A 14,454-nucleotide genomic window follows, 5' to 3' on the forward strand; every position below is an offset into this window, starting at 1 on the left:
AGTCTTTATACTTGACACAGTTACAGTTTTTCCAACAGACAAGAGCCATATGTTAATTGTCGCCAAGTTTAAAATGTTTACAATACGTTCTTATTGATTTTTTAAAAAGCTATTGAGATGTCTTATGACTCTTCTATTAAAAATCCTGGTGGTTTTCCTCTTTTTTGGCATCAGAGTCAGCACTGGTTTTTTTTCTGTTTATCAGTACTATAGAGCACTGTCCTCGGAGGATAACAGTCCTCACCCTCCTCAGAGCAGCTGTGACTCTCTGAATGAGCGCCTCAAAATCAGGCCTGCTGACTGTTGACCTCCTCTGACGGAAGGGGGGGGTCACCAGACCCTTGTCCGAGAGTCTAGCCACCCCCTCCTGCACTTTCAGCCAACTACAGGCAATTCTGCCTTAGCTGCAGGGGGCCTTATGGTCTCAGAAAATGCGAGTACAGAGGGTGTGGAGTGCTAACTGAAGAGGGACTCCATCTACAGGAGAGTCGCCACCCACTTTCTGGTGGCGCTGCTGCTTTGGAGTCACTCATGCTCCTTTAAGTGACCTCTCTCCCATATCTATAGACAAGTCTTTGGAGTCTGATGGACTAGTACTTTGGCGTTTTGTGGGTGCCCTGTCTGGGTGGGGGAAGAGAAGACATTTAGGTTGCCCTGGGAGATGTTCACTCAGTGATCTTTCTCTTTCGGACACTGAGTTTCACTCTGTAAGCATATGAGTGTTCTTATTAGTTTAGGGTCCCCCCCCACCCCGCCCCTCACCCATCAACCGACATTACTCTCAGCAGGAACTATGTCTCATCATACATTCTAGGTGGCCTTTCTCCCCTTGTAGCTGCTGCTATGACCTGAATATTTTTTCCAAACCCCACTCCCAAGCTCCCCATGTTGAAATCTTAACCTCCACATGATAGTATTAGGAAGTAGAGTCTATGGGAGGTGGGTAAGTCACAGGGACAGAGCACTCAAAAAAAGGAATTAGTAGTGTCTCTATAGAAGAGGCCCAGAGAACTCGAGCTAGGAAAACATGACATAGGAATATGCCACGTTTGAGGAGCAGACATCAAATTTACCAGTGTTCTGACCTTGAACTTCCCAATAAACACTTGTTTGCAAATATCCAATCCATGACATTTCATAGCAGCCCAAGGGGCCAAGAAAATTATAATTAGCTTTATGTTCCTTTGAGGTTTTCACTGTTACATAAGTAACATGCTGTGGACATGATATCATCATTAGCCATAATACAGTCCTGGAGTTTAAGGTCAGGTATTTCTCCACCCTACTTCCAACTACCCAGATACTCTCTAGATCCTAGCATCATTTTTACATTTTCTGACTTTTTGCTGTAGATTTCGTGGTCCACCATGTAGCTCCATACTAGGGAGGTTCAAGGCCATGGCAGAGGCAATCACTGGGCTCTGATGAGGACCTCTTAACAGATGGTCTCAAAACGGCAGAAGTGCCTGAGCCGGTGGGGAGATTACATGGGAAGCCAGACACCAAGAGGGGTCGAATTTTGTCTTCTGTAACAACCCATTCCATGGGAACTCACTAGGGCTCTCTGAGACCCATGAAAAGCTATGCAATCTGTTATAAAGGCTTAGTGCCAGGTGACCTCCCCCTAATCTCCAAGGAACCCCCAAAATCACTGTGACCATTTTCCCAGCATCACGGATCATCTCTGTCACATGCTGTTTGAGTCCTCGCCCAGGGAATCAGGTCTATTACTAATGCCCCTACCTGCTACTGATGTGGAGTTACTCCAAGTTTGGAAGAGAATTGAGTACCTGGCAATGTGCTGCTGCCATAATAAACAGTCCACACTGCGTGGCTGGTGTTTTAGACAGTCCACACTGAGTAGCTGGTGTTTTAGACAGCTCACACTGATTGGCTGCCATGATAGACAGTCCACATTGAGTGGCTAACTTTGTAACTCACAAAACTGGAAAGTTTTGAAGACATGGTTAGTGGAAGTCAGATGGGCCTCAGGCAGGGCTTAAAGAAAATGGAGAATTTTTCTCATGCTAGAGAAAGGGACACAGCAGTAAAATGTTTGGCTATGATGTTGCCCTGGTTGTGGCAAGCAGGAAAGGTAGACAAGGGAACTCAGGGTCTACTAAAGACTTTTCATGTGGGGTTACAGGTAACACCTACAACTAGAGTTTAAAGAGAAAATATTAAACCCAGGACATTCTTCCCAGTCTGTGGTTTAAGATTCTCAAGGTAAGAAAAGATGCCTGGGTAAACACTAGATCCAGGGTCCCACCAGGAAAATGTCTTCTCAGGGGGGAAAAATGACAGGGCTAGATATAAAGCCATTTGTTAAGACTCAGAATGAGCAGGGTGGTGGTAACACATGCCTTCAATCCTAGCACTTGGGAGGCAGAGGCAAACAGATCTCTGAGGCCAGCCTTGTCTACATAGTGAGTTCTAGGACAGTCAGGGCTACACAGAGAAACAATGTCTCAAAAAAGAAAACAAAAAGACTCAAAATGTGGTGTGTCACATCATAGTCTCTTTAAGCAGACAAAGACCTGAAGATTTTAAGGGCACTCCACTAGCCTTGCTACTAAATAATAGAGTGCTGAGACTGCGAGGCTTTAGTCTCAGAAGCCTCAAGGAGAGTTCAAGGTATAGCAGGGCTTATCTCACAGAGATGCACCCTTAACTTGTGTTTAATGAAAGAGGTTTATAATGAGCACATAAAAGCACACAGTGTTTCTTGTGGGTTTTGTCAGGGTGGACTGAGAAGGATAGGGACAGCCTGAGGTGAATATGCTTTCAGCCTTGCAGGATTCTGAGGTCAAAGAGTGAACTGCTAAATCTGCTTATCCTAGACAATTTTATGTCAACTGGACACCTGGAAGGAGGGAGCCTCAGTTGAGAGAATGCTTCCATAGGATCAGGCATTTTCTTAATTACTGGTTGATGTGGAGAACTCAGTCCATTGTGGGTGGAGTCATCCCTGGACTGGTGGTTCTGGGTTCTGTAAGAAAGCAGACTGAGCAAGCCATGAGGAGAAGTCAGTATGCAGCACCCCTCCATGGTCTCTGCACCAGTTCCTGCCTCCAGGTTACTGCTGTTTGAGTTCCTGACCTGGCTTCCTTGGATGATGAATAGGAATTTGGAAATGTAAGCCACCCTTTCCTCTCCAACTTGCTTTTGCCCGTGGTGTTTCATCATAAAAATAGTAGCCCTAACTAAGACAAGTTGGTACCAGGGTTGTGGGGTATGGAATACAGACTTGTGAAGTATTAGAGGGAAGTTTAAAGACTCTATTGGGGTCATTTGTTATTGTGAATTAATAATCTGTGGTTCTGGTTAACCGGGGCTGAAGAATCAGTGGTTATTAACAGGACACAGAACTACTAAAGTGAAGCCTTTGCTTTGCTGGGATACTAGATGCCGGCTGGCCATAGCTGAGAAATTGTCAGTGGTTAATGAGAGACCAGAATTGTTGAGGTGAAATCTTCTGGGAAGTGCTTCCTAAGAGTCAGCACACAGAAGCTGTGATCCAAGCCAGAGGTGGCCAAGATTGGACTGAGTGCTGGCAGTCAAACTTGATAGTGTAAGAGTCACTTAGATGGTACTGGTTTTGAAGACATGAGTCGGGTCATGGAGAGCAGCTGAGGCTTGGCACTGTGATGGAGGGGGGCCTTATATTTTGGAAATCTATTCCACCTGCCACAAGTTCAGGAGAACCCAGAATTTCTATTGTCTTTTAGATGTCAGCTAATAGCTGCAGGAAGTCCTTGCCTAGGTGGAGAATGGCTCCTATCCAAATAACAATAGACTTGGAGCTGGGCAAATCTACAAACCCCTGAAGGCTAGTGAGACTTGCTGGGGGTAAAGGTGCCTGAAGGCTTGAGTAAGAGCAGCAAAAGAGTGTCTTTAGGAGTAAGGGAAATAACTGCTATCAGCCCTTTATACATGATAACAGATGTCTTCTGCCATGTCCCCACCTTTGGATGGTTAAGATGATGCAGCAATAAACCAGGGGCTTTTCAGTATTAACTGGACTGCCCTCCTGTGATGCTCAGATGTCGCTGTCTTCTCTTTAATGCCATTGGATAACTAGCTTTCCCTCATCCACACCCCCCCACTCAGGTTCCGATTTCAGCCCCAGAGATATCAGTCCATGGCAAATGGCCCCCGCAATGTGAAGATGGTCCCTGGCACTGCGATAGGCCAGAAGAGGCCATTGGTGAAGATGCAGCCTCAGTCAGTGGCAGTTGAAGGCCCAGAGTTGAAGGAGTCATACAGAGAAGTTGAGGCTTGACACCATGTAGACAGCCTAAGGGAGGCTATTAGTGAAAGTACAGCACTGCTGCATCAGACAAGCCCAGTTTTTAGAAGATGCCAGAACCATGGGATGAGTACCAAGAATAGCGGCACCCATGGAATGGAGCCTGCCCAAGCTTAGAAGTCAGGCTGGGTGTGCTGCAGAGGGCAGAGCCAGACAAGTGACCCAAGCCCTTTGGATGATCCCAGAAGATCATGAGTGCATCCCAGATATTGGACATTGCATTATTTATACCAATTTGATTTTGGTTTGGCTTTAATCTGGATATGACTGTGCCCTGAATCTTGCCTCTTGAAATAAGAAAGTATCTAACTTATTTTTTATTTTACTGAAGCCCACAGCTGAGAGTGAATTTTTAAGGAGATTTGGGGGTTGTAAAAGAGACTTTGGAGTTTTAAAAGAGGCTGAATTTAAAGTGTTTTAGTTTATAAAGACTGTGGAATTTTTAAAGTTTGCAAAATGTTTTATGTTGTGATGTTGATGCTAATTTGTGATCTTGGGGATGAACAAGAAAGGAAAGGTTGTATCTTAATAGTGGTATGTTTGTGTGTCAAACTGACAAGGAGTCACTTGCTGTGGCTGATTTTCTGTCAACTTGACACAACTGAAGTCATCTGGAAGGAGGGAATCTCAATTGAGAAAATGACTCCTTAAGATCAGGCTGTAGGGCATTTTCCTTATTAGTGATTGATACGAGAGGGCTCAGTCCATGCTGGGTGGTGCCATCCCCGGGCTGGTGGTCCTGGGTTCTATAAGAAAGCAGGCTTGGCAAGCCATTTGGAGTAAGTCAGTAAGCAGCTCCCCTCCAAGACCTCTGAGTCAGCTCCTGCGTCCAGGTTCCTGCCCTGTTTGAGTTCCTGACCTGGCTTGTTTGATGATGAACAATGATCTAGAAGTATAAGTCACTCTTTCCTCTTCAGTTTGCTTTTGCTCATGATGTTTCATCATAGCAATAATAGCCCTAACTAAGACTAATCTGCTGCACAGATTTCTATACTTGGTGCTGACCTTCGAGTTACTTTACCCAGTGGCACACAGAAGCACTGATGCTGTGTGACATCTAAGCATCTGTCACAGGGCCCTTGCAACCTCCTTTCTGGCTCTTTCAAAACGTGGCAGAAGCCCAGCACAGCCTCCTGGAGGATGAGACTTCTCATGGAAAAGAGGGAGGCCCTGATACTTCTGTCATCTCAGCCATTCAGCCAACCTAGTTAAGGTCCCATATATGCTCTGTGATGATCAGACCATCTGTTATTAGCCAATCATCATTCTCTACATTTGACACCCTATCACTCCCCCACACCCATCCCACCCACTCCCACCCCTCCATGCCCACCCCACCCCCACCACATACCAACAACAACCTAGTGCAAGTGCAGAAAGGAGCCTAGAGGAGTTCATTAGACAAATTGCCAATCCACAAAATTGCAATCAATTGATAGCAATAACTGATTGTTGCTGGTAACCACTGCAATTCAGGACAGTTTGTTACATATCAATAAATAAGCAAGACAGCCTTCAAAGGTACGCACTGAAGATCAATCTCCCAAAAAGTTTAAGTGAATTGTGAAAAATTCAAATAAACAGAAGAGAATTGAGTAGGCTAAGATCCAGGTTCCCCCACCAACAAATCAAAGCTTTGTCATGGTACCATGCTGCTTCCTGTTAGCTTTTCAACTACTAAAAAAAAAAATAAGAGAAAAATGGAATGGAATGTCCTAAAGAAACAATGTAAAATGGAAAAACAAAGTTTTAGCAGAGGAATATTTACTTAAACATATCATCCAACTTATACCTGAATGAATATTTTCTACATATACTTGGTCTAGGCATATTTTGACATATACTAAACTATATGCATCAAGTTTCAAAACAATAATGATTTTAGCACATAAGAAACACTGTTTCCTAAAGTGTAATCACATGATTTGCTTTGTCATCCACACTTTTCTGTGATTAGACTCTTCCCCAGAACTACACATACGCTTCCATTTGTGAGTCCTAAACGAAGACTGAACACATGACGGTGAGCAAAAGCAGCCGCAGACATGGAGGCCATGTGGACATTACAATCCTACATGCATACAGCACTCCCTCTCCTTCACAAATACAGTGACATGTGCACAGTGGGAAACCATGGTGCAGAAATGAGGCAGATGTCAATGGATGAGCTTACACACAAACACATGGAATCATGCCCCATCACACAGAAGGTATATGCTTACCTTTTTCTGACATATAGCAGATATTTCAGCTGTAAGGGGAAGGTACACAAAATATCAACAAAGAAAGAGAGCCCATTTTAAGTAAGGGCAACCATGAAGAGTAATTTTAAAAAATACAATCTTAGTAATGCAAACTAATGGACTTTATCAAAAAGCTTTGGATTTGCCTCATAATTGTCATCTATATTTATAGGCCTCTATTCCACCCCCCAAAGCACAAAATATCTCTTTCTTGCTCTTCTAATAGTTATAAGGTTTTATTACATTCTGTAACTATGTCTCCTATTCTCACGTCTAATCTAACCTTCTCAAATATGTTAAGGAAATCAGTCAGGTTAGAGCTATACAGCTTTGATCTCAATGGACAGTAGCACTGAAGCCATAAGTGATGAAGCCATGAGAGCAGCTAAGGACTCTAGGCTTCCTGGTTCTTCTCTTGCCATGACACTGATGTGGAGTGATGGGCTGTGCTTACAGCACCTCCCTAAGATGGTCTGAAATGTCAAGACTATAGGAAACACTTATCTTGGTCTCCTCTGACTTGAGCTATCAGTATTAACTAATGCAAAGCAGCCTTGTGGTTACTTATGAAAAATCCCTTGTCAAACATGAGTAGATCCATTGGAGGAAGGCAGTCAAACTGCTGTCTACTAATGAGACTGACTTTAATGAGTGCATAAGGATTCTTTTCAGTTGGCATAGCAAGTGTTCCCATGGAAACTGATATCTTGAGAGTAGCTGAAACCAATTTTTCTGAGAATCTATCACTATTTCCCTTAAAATAGTAAGGCCCCAAGAAATGGACTGATACTTTATTTATAGAATGGTTTCTGTTACACTAACTCAAAGGATTAAAGGAAGGTGTTTCCCGGACCCTGCCTATAAATTCGGAATTAATGGATGCAAAATCAGTAAAATGTGTAAGTTGGTGTTTAAAACTCATTTTATATAACATTTTGATAACCTACTATATGCACTAAATAATCTGATGTGACTATCAAACCTCTGGGTAGATAACCAAAAGCTCTATCAGTTCTTCTCCAAATAAGCATCATCTAAAAACGAGGGTCAAATTCAGAACATGTTTGATATTTAACAGGTATCAGTATCTTAGAAACTGAACATGGACACATGCTCCTATAGAACCAGCTACTCAGGAGACATGAGGCTGCTTGAACCTGGGAGTTTAAGCTCTACCTAGGCTATATAGACTAGTTTGGTTATGAAAACAAAACAAAAGAAAAATAAGCCATCCAGAGTGGGGCATGGTGTATTCAGTACTTGGGAGATAGAGACAGGAAAATCCAGGGTTCGGTGCCAGCCTGAGTGACATCAGTAAGAGCCCATCTAAAAAGAAACCAACAAAATATAGCAGCATGTATTTCTGAATGTAACTATCCAACATCAGCGCACCAGAGGCTCATAAGAAAAGCAGCCAGATTTACACCTCTGTCCACACTACAAGCCCAACTCTTCCTACAGATGAAGTAAATTTTCAAAATGTCCCTGGAAGGCAGTGGGGGCTGATAGCATTACACTGTGTTACAGGTGGCACTCATATTGGTTTCTTTCTTAAAGTTGAGATAACCTAATATTAAAAGTTGAATTTGAAAGAAATAGTGTAATCTAAATTAAAGCAAGAGCTCATAGTCCGTTCTAGCATCGGGTTTCCCATGCATTGCCTCTCCTGCTCATCCCTCCACTATCTGTAGTCACACTCAGTCTGCAGCCACAGTCTGAGTCACGTGCGTGAGCTGGGGTCATCGTGCCTCTGGCTTTCCAACCCATATCTATCGTCAGCATTCTTGCTTTTTGATACAGCCCTGATAGGGAGGCTGGAATACCCACTTCTCTGCATGTGGCGACCTATCAACTCCTAGCAAACTCTAATGGGCTGTGAGGGGCATCACACATCTTGTCATTTTATTACAACGCACCAGATACACTTTATCCCCATCTTACTGATAGGGAGACAAGATCTCAGAGCAATTAAAGGACAATGCCCTCCCACCAAAAAATACAGAGCTAGTAATGGCAGCAGGAAAAAAGGATCATGATTCCCTTTCTAACCTAGCACAACAACACATCATTGGTAGCATCTCTTTTACATGCAGAATATTCCTCAAGACACAACTCAGCAGGGCTTAAATAATGACCCTGGTTGTAATAGCTAACCTTAATTTTTGGTAGAGTTGATAGCTCCTTCCCTTGTTATTAAGTGTTTAGGCAATATTATAAGCAAGACATTGATATAATGCTGCAGGTCAGCGAATATTCCTAAAATATGAGGCTTTGGTTGCTGTCTTTATAAAATAGCACAAAAGGAGATAAATCAACCATGTCATTAGTCATGATTACTCATTATTCATCCTTCCCGAAGAACACCTTACCTTGTGGCAGGAGAACATCAATCAACCACTCACTGTGGTCCCTAGGAAGAAAAATGAAATTGGTTTCTGAGCTTCGCTGGGATGTTCCCCCTGTGCATGCATGTCTGTGAGTTACACACTTCCGATCAAAGCATTTCATAGGAAGTGTGATTAAGCACTATCATGATAAACTTTTAAGGCATCTAATGCATTCCAGTCGATCTATAAATTATAGGCATCTCCTCATTTTCAGTTGTCCTTAAATGATGCTTTCCAGATGTTAGTTACGCCAACCAAAACATGGCCGATATGCACAAAGCTGAGTGACACCAGGAAGGGCAACTAACAAGGACAAAGAGTCTACTGGAGTGATGGCACGCTGGCTTTGGAAACTCCAGTTTTCACCAGCGTCAAGCTTTCTCCTTCTTAGGGGTTTCTTCAAAATCAGAGGCACTCCATTGCCTTCCTGTGTCCTCTAAAGACAGATGTGGCAACTTTTCGAAGCTGAGATTGCCCAAATAACAGCTTGTTGTGTTAAACATCAGACAAACTAATCTCTGAAAACCACAGCAAGGCTGACAGGAAGGTCGAGTAACCAACCCGAGGCCAGCAACTTTCCTTGTTGTCTGGTTTAAGGACTCATACCTACCCTGCAATCCTCTCGCTGCATTCTTCACAGAGATACAGTGGAGGCGGCTTATCACCCAAAGCTACTGACAGGGAAGGGTCTATACACATCTGAAACAAATGACAAGACAGAATCACATTTCTTGCTCCTATGTACCATGTCCTCAACCTATGAGGCCCATACATGGACAATGGCAGATTAAGTACCAGGGTATAATAGACTGTTTTAGTAAACCCCCTTCCTGTGAAACCACTGCTCTGCTGAGGAGCCCACACTGGGGATGCAAATGTGGCTGCCAGGCTTCCCCTGTCTAGCTATTTGCAATTCAAGTACCAAACACTGTCAAGAAATCTTCCCTCCTGCCACAAAGCTGAAAAGTCCCCATTCTCTGGCTGCTCAAGCATGTTTTGTGGGTGACAAACAGTGCAATCTCTCTTTAGGAAAAGGAAAATCCATCATTAAGATTTCCAAATCATTAACTGACATCCAAATGCTGACAATAGAGATGTCCACAGGAAATCTAGCACTGAGGGGTGCCTTTCCTCACTCCCAGACAGCAGCTAAGACTCATACATTCATTGGTCATTCTCACCTTCTCCCCGCCCCCAACCCCCATGCCTTGTTGTCTATGCCCAAGCACAGAGACTCAAGAGTTCATGTTTCAGTGTCAGGGTGTCTGGGTGTCTTAAGACAAGTCAACAGTCAGGTGACTAACTGCTTAAACTTGCCACTAGTTAAAGTTTCTAGTATTTCCAAAAGCCATCCTGCATTGTGTGCCTGTGTTTGGGAATGGTATGCCTATGATTTAGCTAAGTGCCCTGGTAATATGCCTGGTTCACAAACCCTTCTGAAATATCACTGTCTTTAGCTTTTTTTCACTGACTTGAAGGTGGAAAATGATCCACATTTACAACCCTACCTATAATGCAAAGTCCAAAATCTTGAGATGTTTTAATGACGGGATCAATACCAAAATTGCTAGATTTAAGTAATTAAGCCAACAAAGTTCATAAATTGTTTATTAGCTGGTGCTAACAATCTACTGTGAAATATTTCCTATGTAAATTTCATGATTCTTTAGATACAGTGAATAACTATTGTTTGGTCTTCGAGATTAGCCGTTTTCCCACAATGACTGAAGAGTAAGTGTTTCAGGTTTTGTGAGCCATATAGTCTCTGTCACAACCTCTCAACTCTTCATGTAGTGCATAAAAGCAACCACTCTGAAAGCAAATGAACAAAGCTGAATTCCAATAAAACTTTATTGACAGTAACAAGCAGCAGCCACATTGGTGGTGACCGCATTAGCAGCAGTACACAGTTTGCTGACCCTGTCTTACATAATTCTCTGGGCTCCAGCCAATTTCATGAAGTGAACTTTAAATGGAACCAGGAATAATCGGAAGTGGAATGTGACATAAGACTTTAAGTTTGTTTCCACCCCATCCCTGTGGCAACGGTCGGCTCTTACAAATCATTAAAGCCTCATACCTCAGCGACTATAGCAGAGTGGGCTTTGCTGAGGACTCATGTCATTCCTGAGCTTCCTGTGCACCCGTGCAGATCTCCCAAGCACTGCTACTTCACACTATTACCCATTAAGTCATTGAAATGTCTGCTGGACAAAGATAAGTTTTCCATTCCACTCGAAAGGAAAATTCCTGGGATGTTAGAATGTCTGTTATTAGAGGCTGGCTACCTGACTTTTGACCTGTTAGATTACTTAATTAATATGCCTGGTCAGTTCTGTTCTACTAATATGTTTGTATCTGGTTGTTGCATGAAGATAAACAAATGAACAATAACAACAAAATGATGGTTTGTTAGGTTAGGTGCAACATCCTTAATCCCAGAACTCAAGAAGCAGGGGCAGGTAGAACATCTTGGAGTTGAGGCTAGCCTTATCTACATAGTGAGTTCTAAGCCAGGCAGGGCCATATAATGAGACCCTGCCTTAAAAAAATAAAAGATTGTTTGTAATTCATGACCAATGTACATGCTCAGGAAAACAGATGAGGAAAAATTTCAAATGTCTCATGTCAGTGACTTGCCCCATTCGTTCTGTGATGACATTTCTGTGGGTATTACTGGCTCTTTTTCACTTCCCATGTGAACCTTTATCTAAATAAACTGAATCTGTGTCATACCGTGCAATCTCTCAGCTTTCCTTACCAATAAGCATCAGGCTTGGGAGACCCTGCGTCTGTGTATTCTGTGGTAGTGGTACCCATGCAGTGAAGAGTAAACCCCAATGAGCCATGCCTGCTGTAGAGCAAAACATGGCCCCACATGGGAAGCATTGCCCAGATAGCTAGTTTTCTAGAAAGTGAAACACTGGAGATTTAAAAAAAAGAAGATTTGTCAGGGAGCTGTGCACGAAAAATGTCTTCTCAGCAGATCAAGTTGGTGGCTGCAAACGTTTGAATGTACTGGATGCCAACTGTTTACTTTCACATTGTTAGTTTTAAATGTAAACAATTTCTATGTGAATTTCATCTCAATAAAGAAAAAATGCCAAAGGCAGGCTGGTTGTGCCTGGCCTCCAGGACTGGGTTTTTTGGCATAAAAGTAAGGTCAACCCAGATGAATGGGCCAGGCTGTCTGCCCAGAAGAGGAGAAAATCTAATTTCTCCTTTCTGTGATTAGATGGCCAGGAAGGATTGCTAACCAGGACGCCAGAGGACTCCAGAAAATGCAGTCTGGCATAAAAGCAAGGAAAAAATAACTGAAGAAACCTGTATCAGGTAAGAAGAAAAGAAAGATAAAAAAACAGAAGTAAAGGGAGCCATGTGGGTCTCACTGCTACGGAAAGACTTGGAGCCCTACATCCTCTCAACCCCAGAATGGGTGACATGAGAGTACATGCAGCACAAAGTCCAAGCTCCACACTCATCTGCTCTTTTCCCGGAGTCATTCAGTTTCCTGTCATTAAAGGCAAGCATCCAATATCGCAGCACAAGGAGATCCTCATCGCACAGCATACTGTTAGTCCTTGTGTAGTTCTCAGATCCCATTGTGCTTGTCCTTTGTCCCTATACAGTGGCAGTGCTGGTTTTCTATTATTTAGGCACCAACACAGTCTGCCTGGACAAGGGAAACAAACTCTAATAACACCAGTGTCTTCAGCCAGCACCCATGCTTCAGAGTGCGACATTAACCCATGCAAATCCTAACCTGTTCATGCTACCTGTGCGTCCTGCATCCCACGAACACACTATGAGCAATTTTGTTAAGACGTGGGATTACTCCTCTGAATATCCAGTTCCCGAGACTCAGTTTCAATAGGATTGAACAATATGTGTAGAAAAGAATGATGCTGAGAGGATGCCCAGCTCTGTCTCTAGTTTATGCTAACCACCCATTGGCTCCATGGAAACAGCTTCCTTACTTTAGTGTGACCTACTGTGTACCTGCTATCCAAACACCTCTTAGTTAACTATCCACATCCATGCTTTGAGCTAGGACTTAACAACTCGGTCTATTTTTGTCTTGCCATTTTCAAATTTGCAGTCACATAGCAGACCCTCCAAAGTGACAACATATAAGGAAGGGGAGACGGTTCTAAATGTTTTGGCTCAGATAGAAGTCAGCTGAGACGAGGTCTGTGTTCATCAGTATTCTTCTGATAATGAACTATACAACCCTTGGCTGTGAATTCACAGCCCCAACTCACAGACACCAGCACCACTCTTGTCCAAATACAGTCGGGGTTGAACACAGAAGAGCCTGAGATCGACCACAGAGCTCTGCTGTACAGAGCAGACTTACTCTGTTTACTCAACACTTTACTAACTGAACCACCAAGAACCCAACGGTAGCCCAAGCGTGGGAAGCAGTACCTTCACAGCCGGCTTGTTAATTGCATTGTGGCATTCGATGTGTTGGCAGTGGATGGGATTCCAAGCTGCAATACAAAAGAGAGCCAGTGAAGATCTCTCCCTGAGACTGTTTACACCCCCGAAAAAACACACTGAATAGTTCACTAGTTTTCTTTCTCCTAAATGGAAACATCATCAGACGGTGTCCTAACAGAATCAGTCACCTATGAAACAAAGTGAAAATCAGGTAAAGACATGGTGACCCTATCCACCTTCCCCGGGAAAGAAAGCCAGTAGCAGGTGGAGTACACAGGACCGTAAACCTCACGATGTCATAGCACTGATGAGTTTTCAAGGTGCTCCAGATACTTTCACTGCATTCCCTAACAGCTCTGCAGGTAGGTATGGTAGATTATTCAGCCATTATTATCATGTGACTCGATATGGTCACAGACTGGGCAAAGGGAAGCTGAGACTAGAACCTGCAATGGCTAGGTTCCTAACGCTGGTTCATCTCACTACAGAGTGCTGTGCAAAGCATCCTCTGCTTTTAGCACCAGGAGCTTTCCAAACGGAAAATGACGTGATGAGTCGGAAGGGATCCTCCACCATTCTCGTTTCCATTCCTTCTCCTTACATGGAGACTGGAAAAATGAGTGTTGTGCCTGAAACACTGGACCTCAGCTAGTCTGCTGATACCTGTACCCAAGTCCCTAGCTCAGCATGTATAAAGAATGAGGGAAAATACGAACAAATCTGAGATGGACCGGGAAGCACTCATAACCAGTAACTGCCCCTTACACAGTCTAAGGCACTTAGCAGCACCCTGTCATTTAAGCGATGTAAACTGTTTGTATACTTCAAAGTAGGAACCCTTTCTGAACAGCCATATTCTAATCTTATAGGATAACAGGACAATTTAATTTAAAGGGGGACAAGAAGCACTGATTAGAAAACATTGCTCTAATTATAGATTCATATTGACTTGCTTTGAGAGAAAAAGAAATGAGTGAATAAACGAATCATCTGAGTGGGTATTACGTAATCAGATTTCTTTCCAACGTGTCATAAAAGTAAGATGTGAAGAATAGCGGTAAGTTTCCTTCTG

General features: G+C 43.2%; 1 protein-coding gene across 15 annotated transcripts in view; it reads right to left on the reverse strand.

Annotated features, from left to right (window-relative positions):
- Unc79 (unc-79 homolog, NALCN channel complex subunit) overlaps window positions 1-14,454 on the reverse strand; it is a 234,441-nt gene that overhangs the window by 134,617 nt on the left and 85,370 nt on the right. For all 15 annotated transcript variants that reach the window (XR_005876171.1, XM_040742598.1, XM_013112205.3 and 12 more), the window contains 4 exons: window positions 13,368-13,432; window positions 9,550-9,638; window positions 8,922-8,962; window positions 6,532-6,560 (listed from right to left, as the gene is read on the reverse strand). Coding sequence is in view for 14 of the 15 variants with exons in the window: in XM_040742598.1 (XP_040598532.1) it covers window positions 6,532-6,560; window positions 8,922-8,962; window positions 9,550-9,638; window positions 13,368-13,432 (224 nt within the window). In the remaining variant the exon portion in view is untranslated. The remainder of the gene's footprint in view (window positions 1-6,531; window positions 6,561-8,921; window positions 8,963-9,549; window positions 9,639-13,367; window positions 13,433-14,454) is intronic.

Source organism: Mesocricetus auratus, unplaced genomic scaffold (genome assembly GCF_017639785.1).
Source record: "Mesocricetus auratus isolate SY011 unplaced genomic scaffold, BCM_Maur_2.0 Super-Scaffold_15014, whole genome shotgun sequence".
NCBI lineage: Eukaryota > Metazoa > Chordata > Mammalia > Rodentia > Cricetidae > Mesocricetus > Mesocricetus auratus.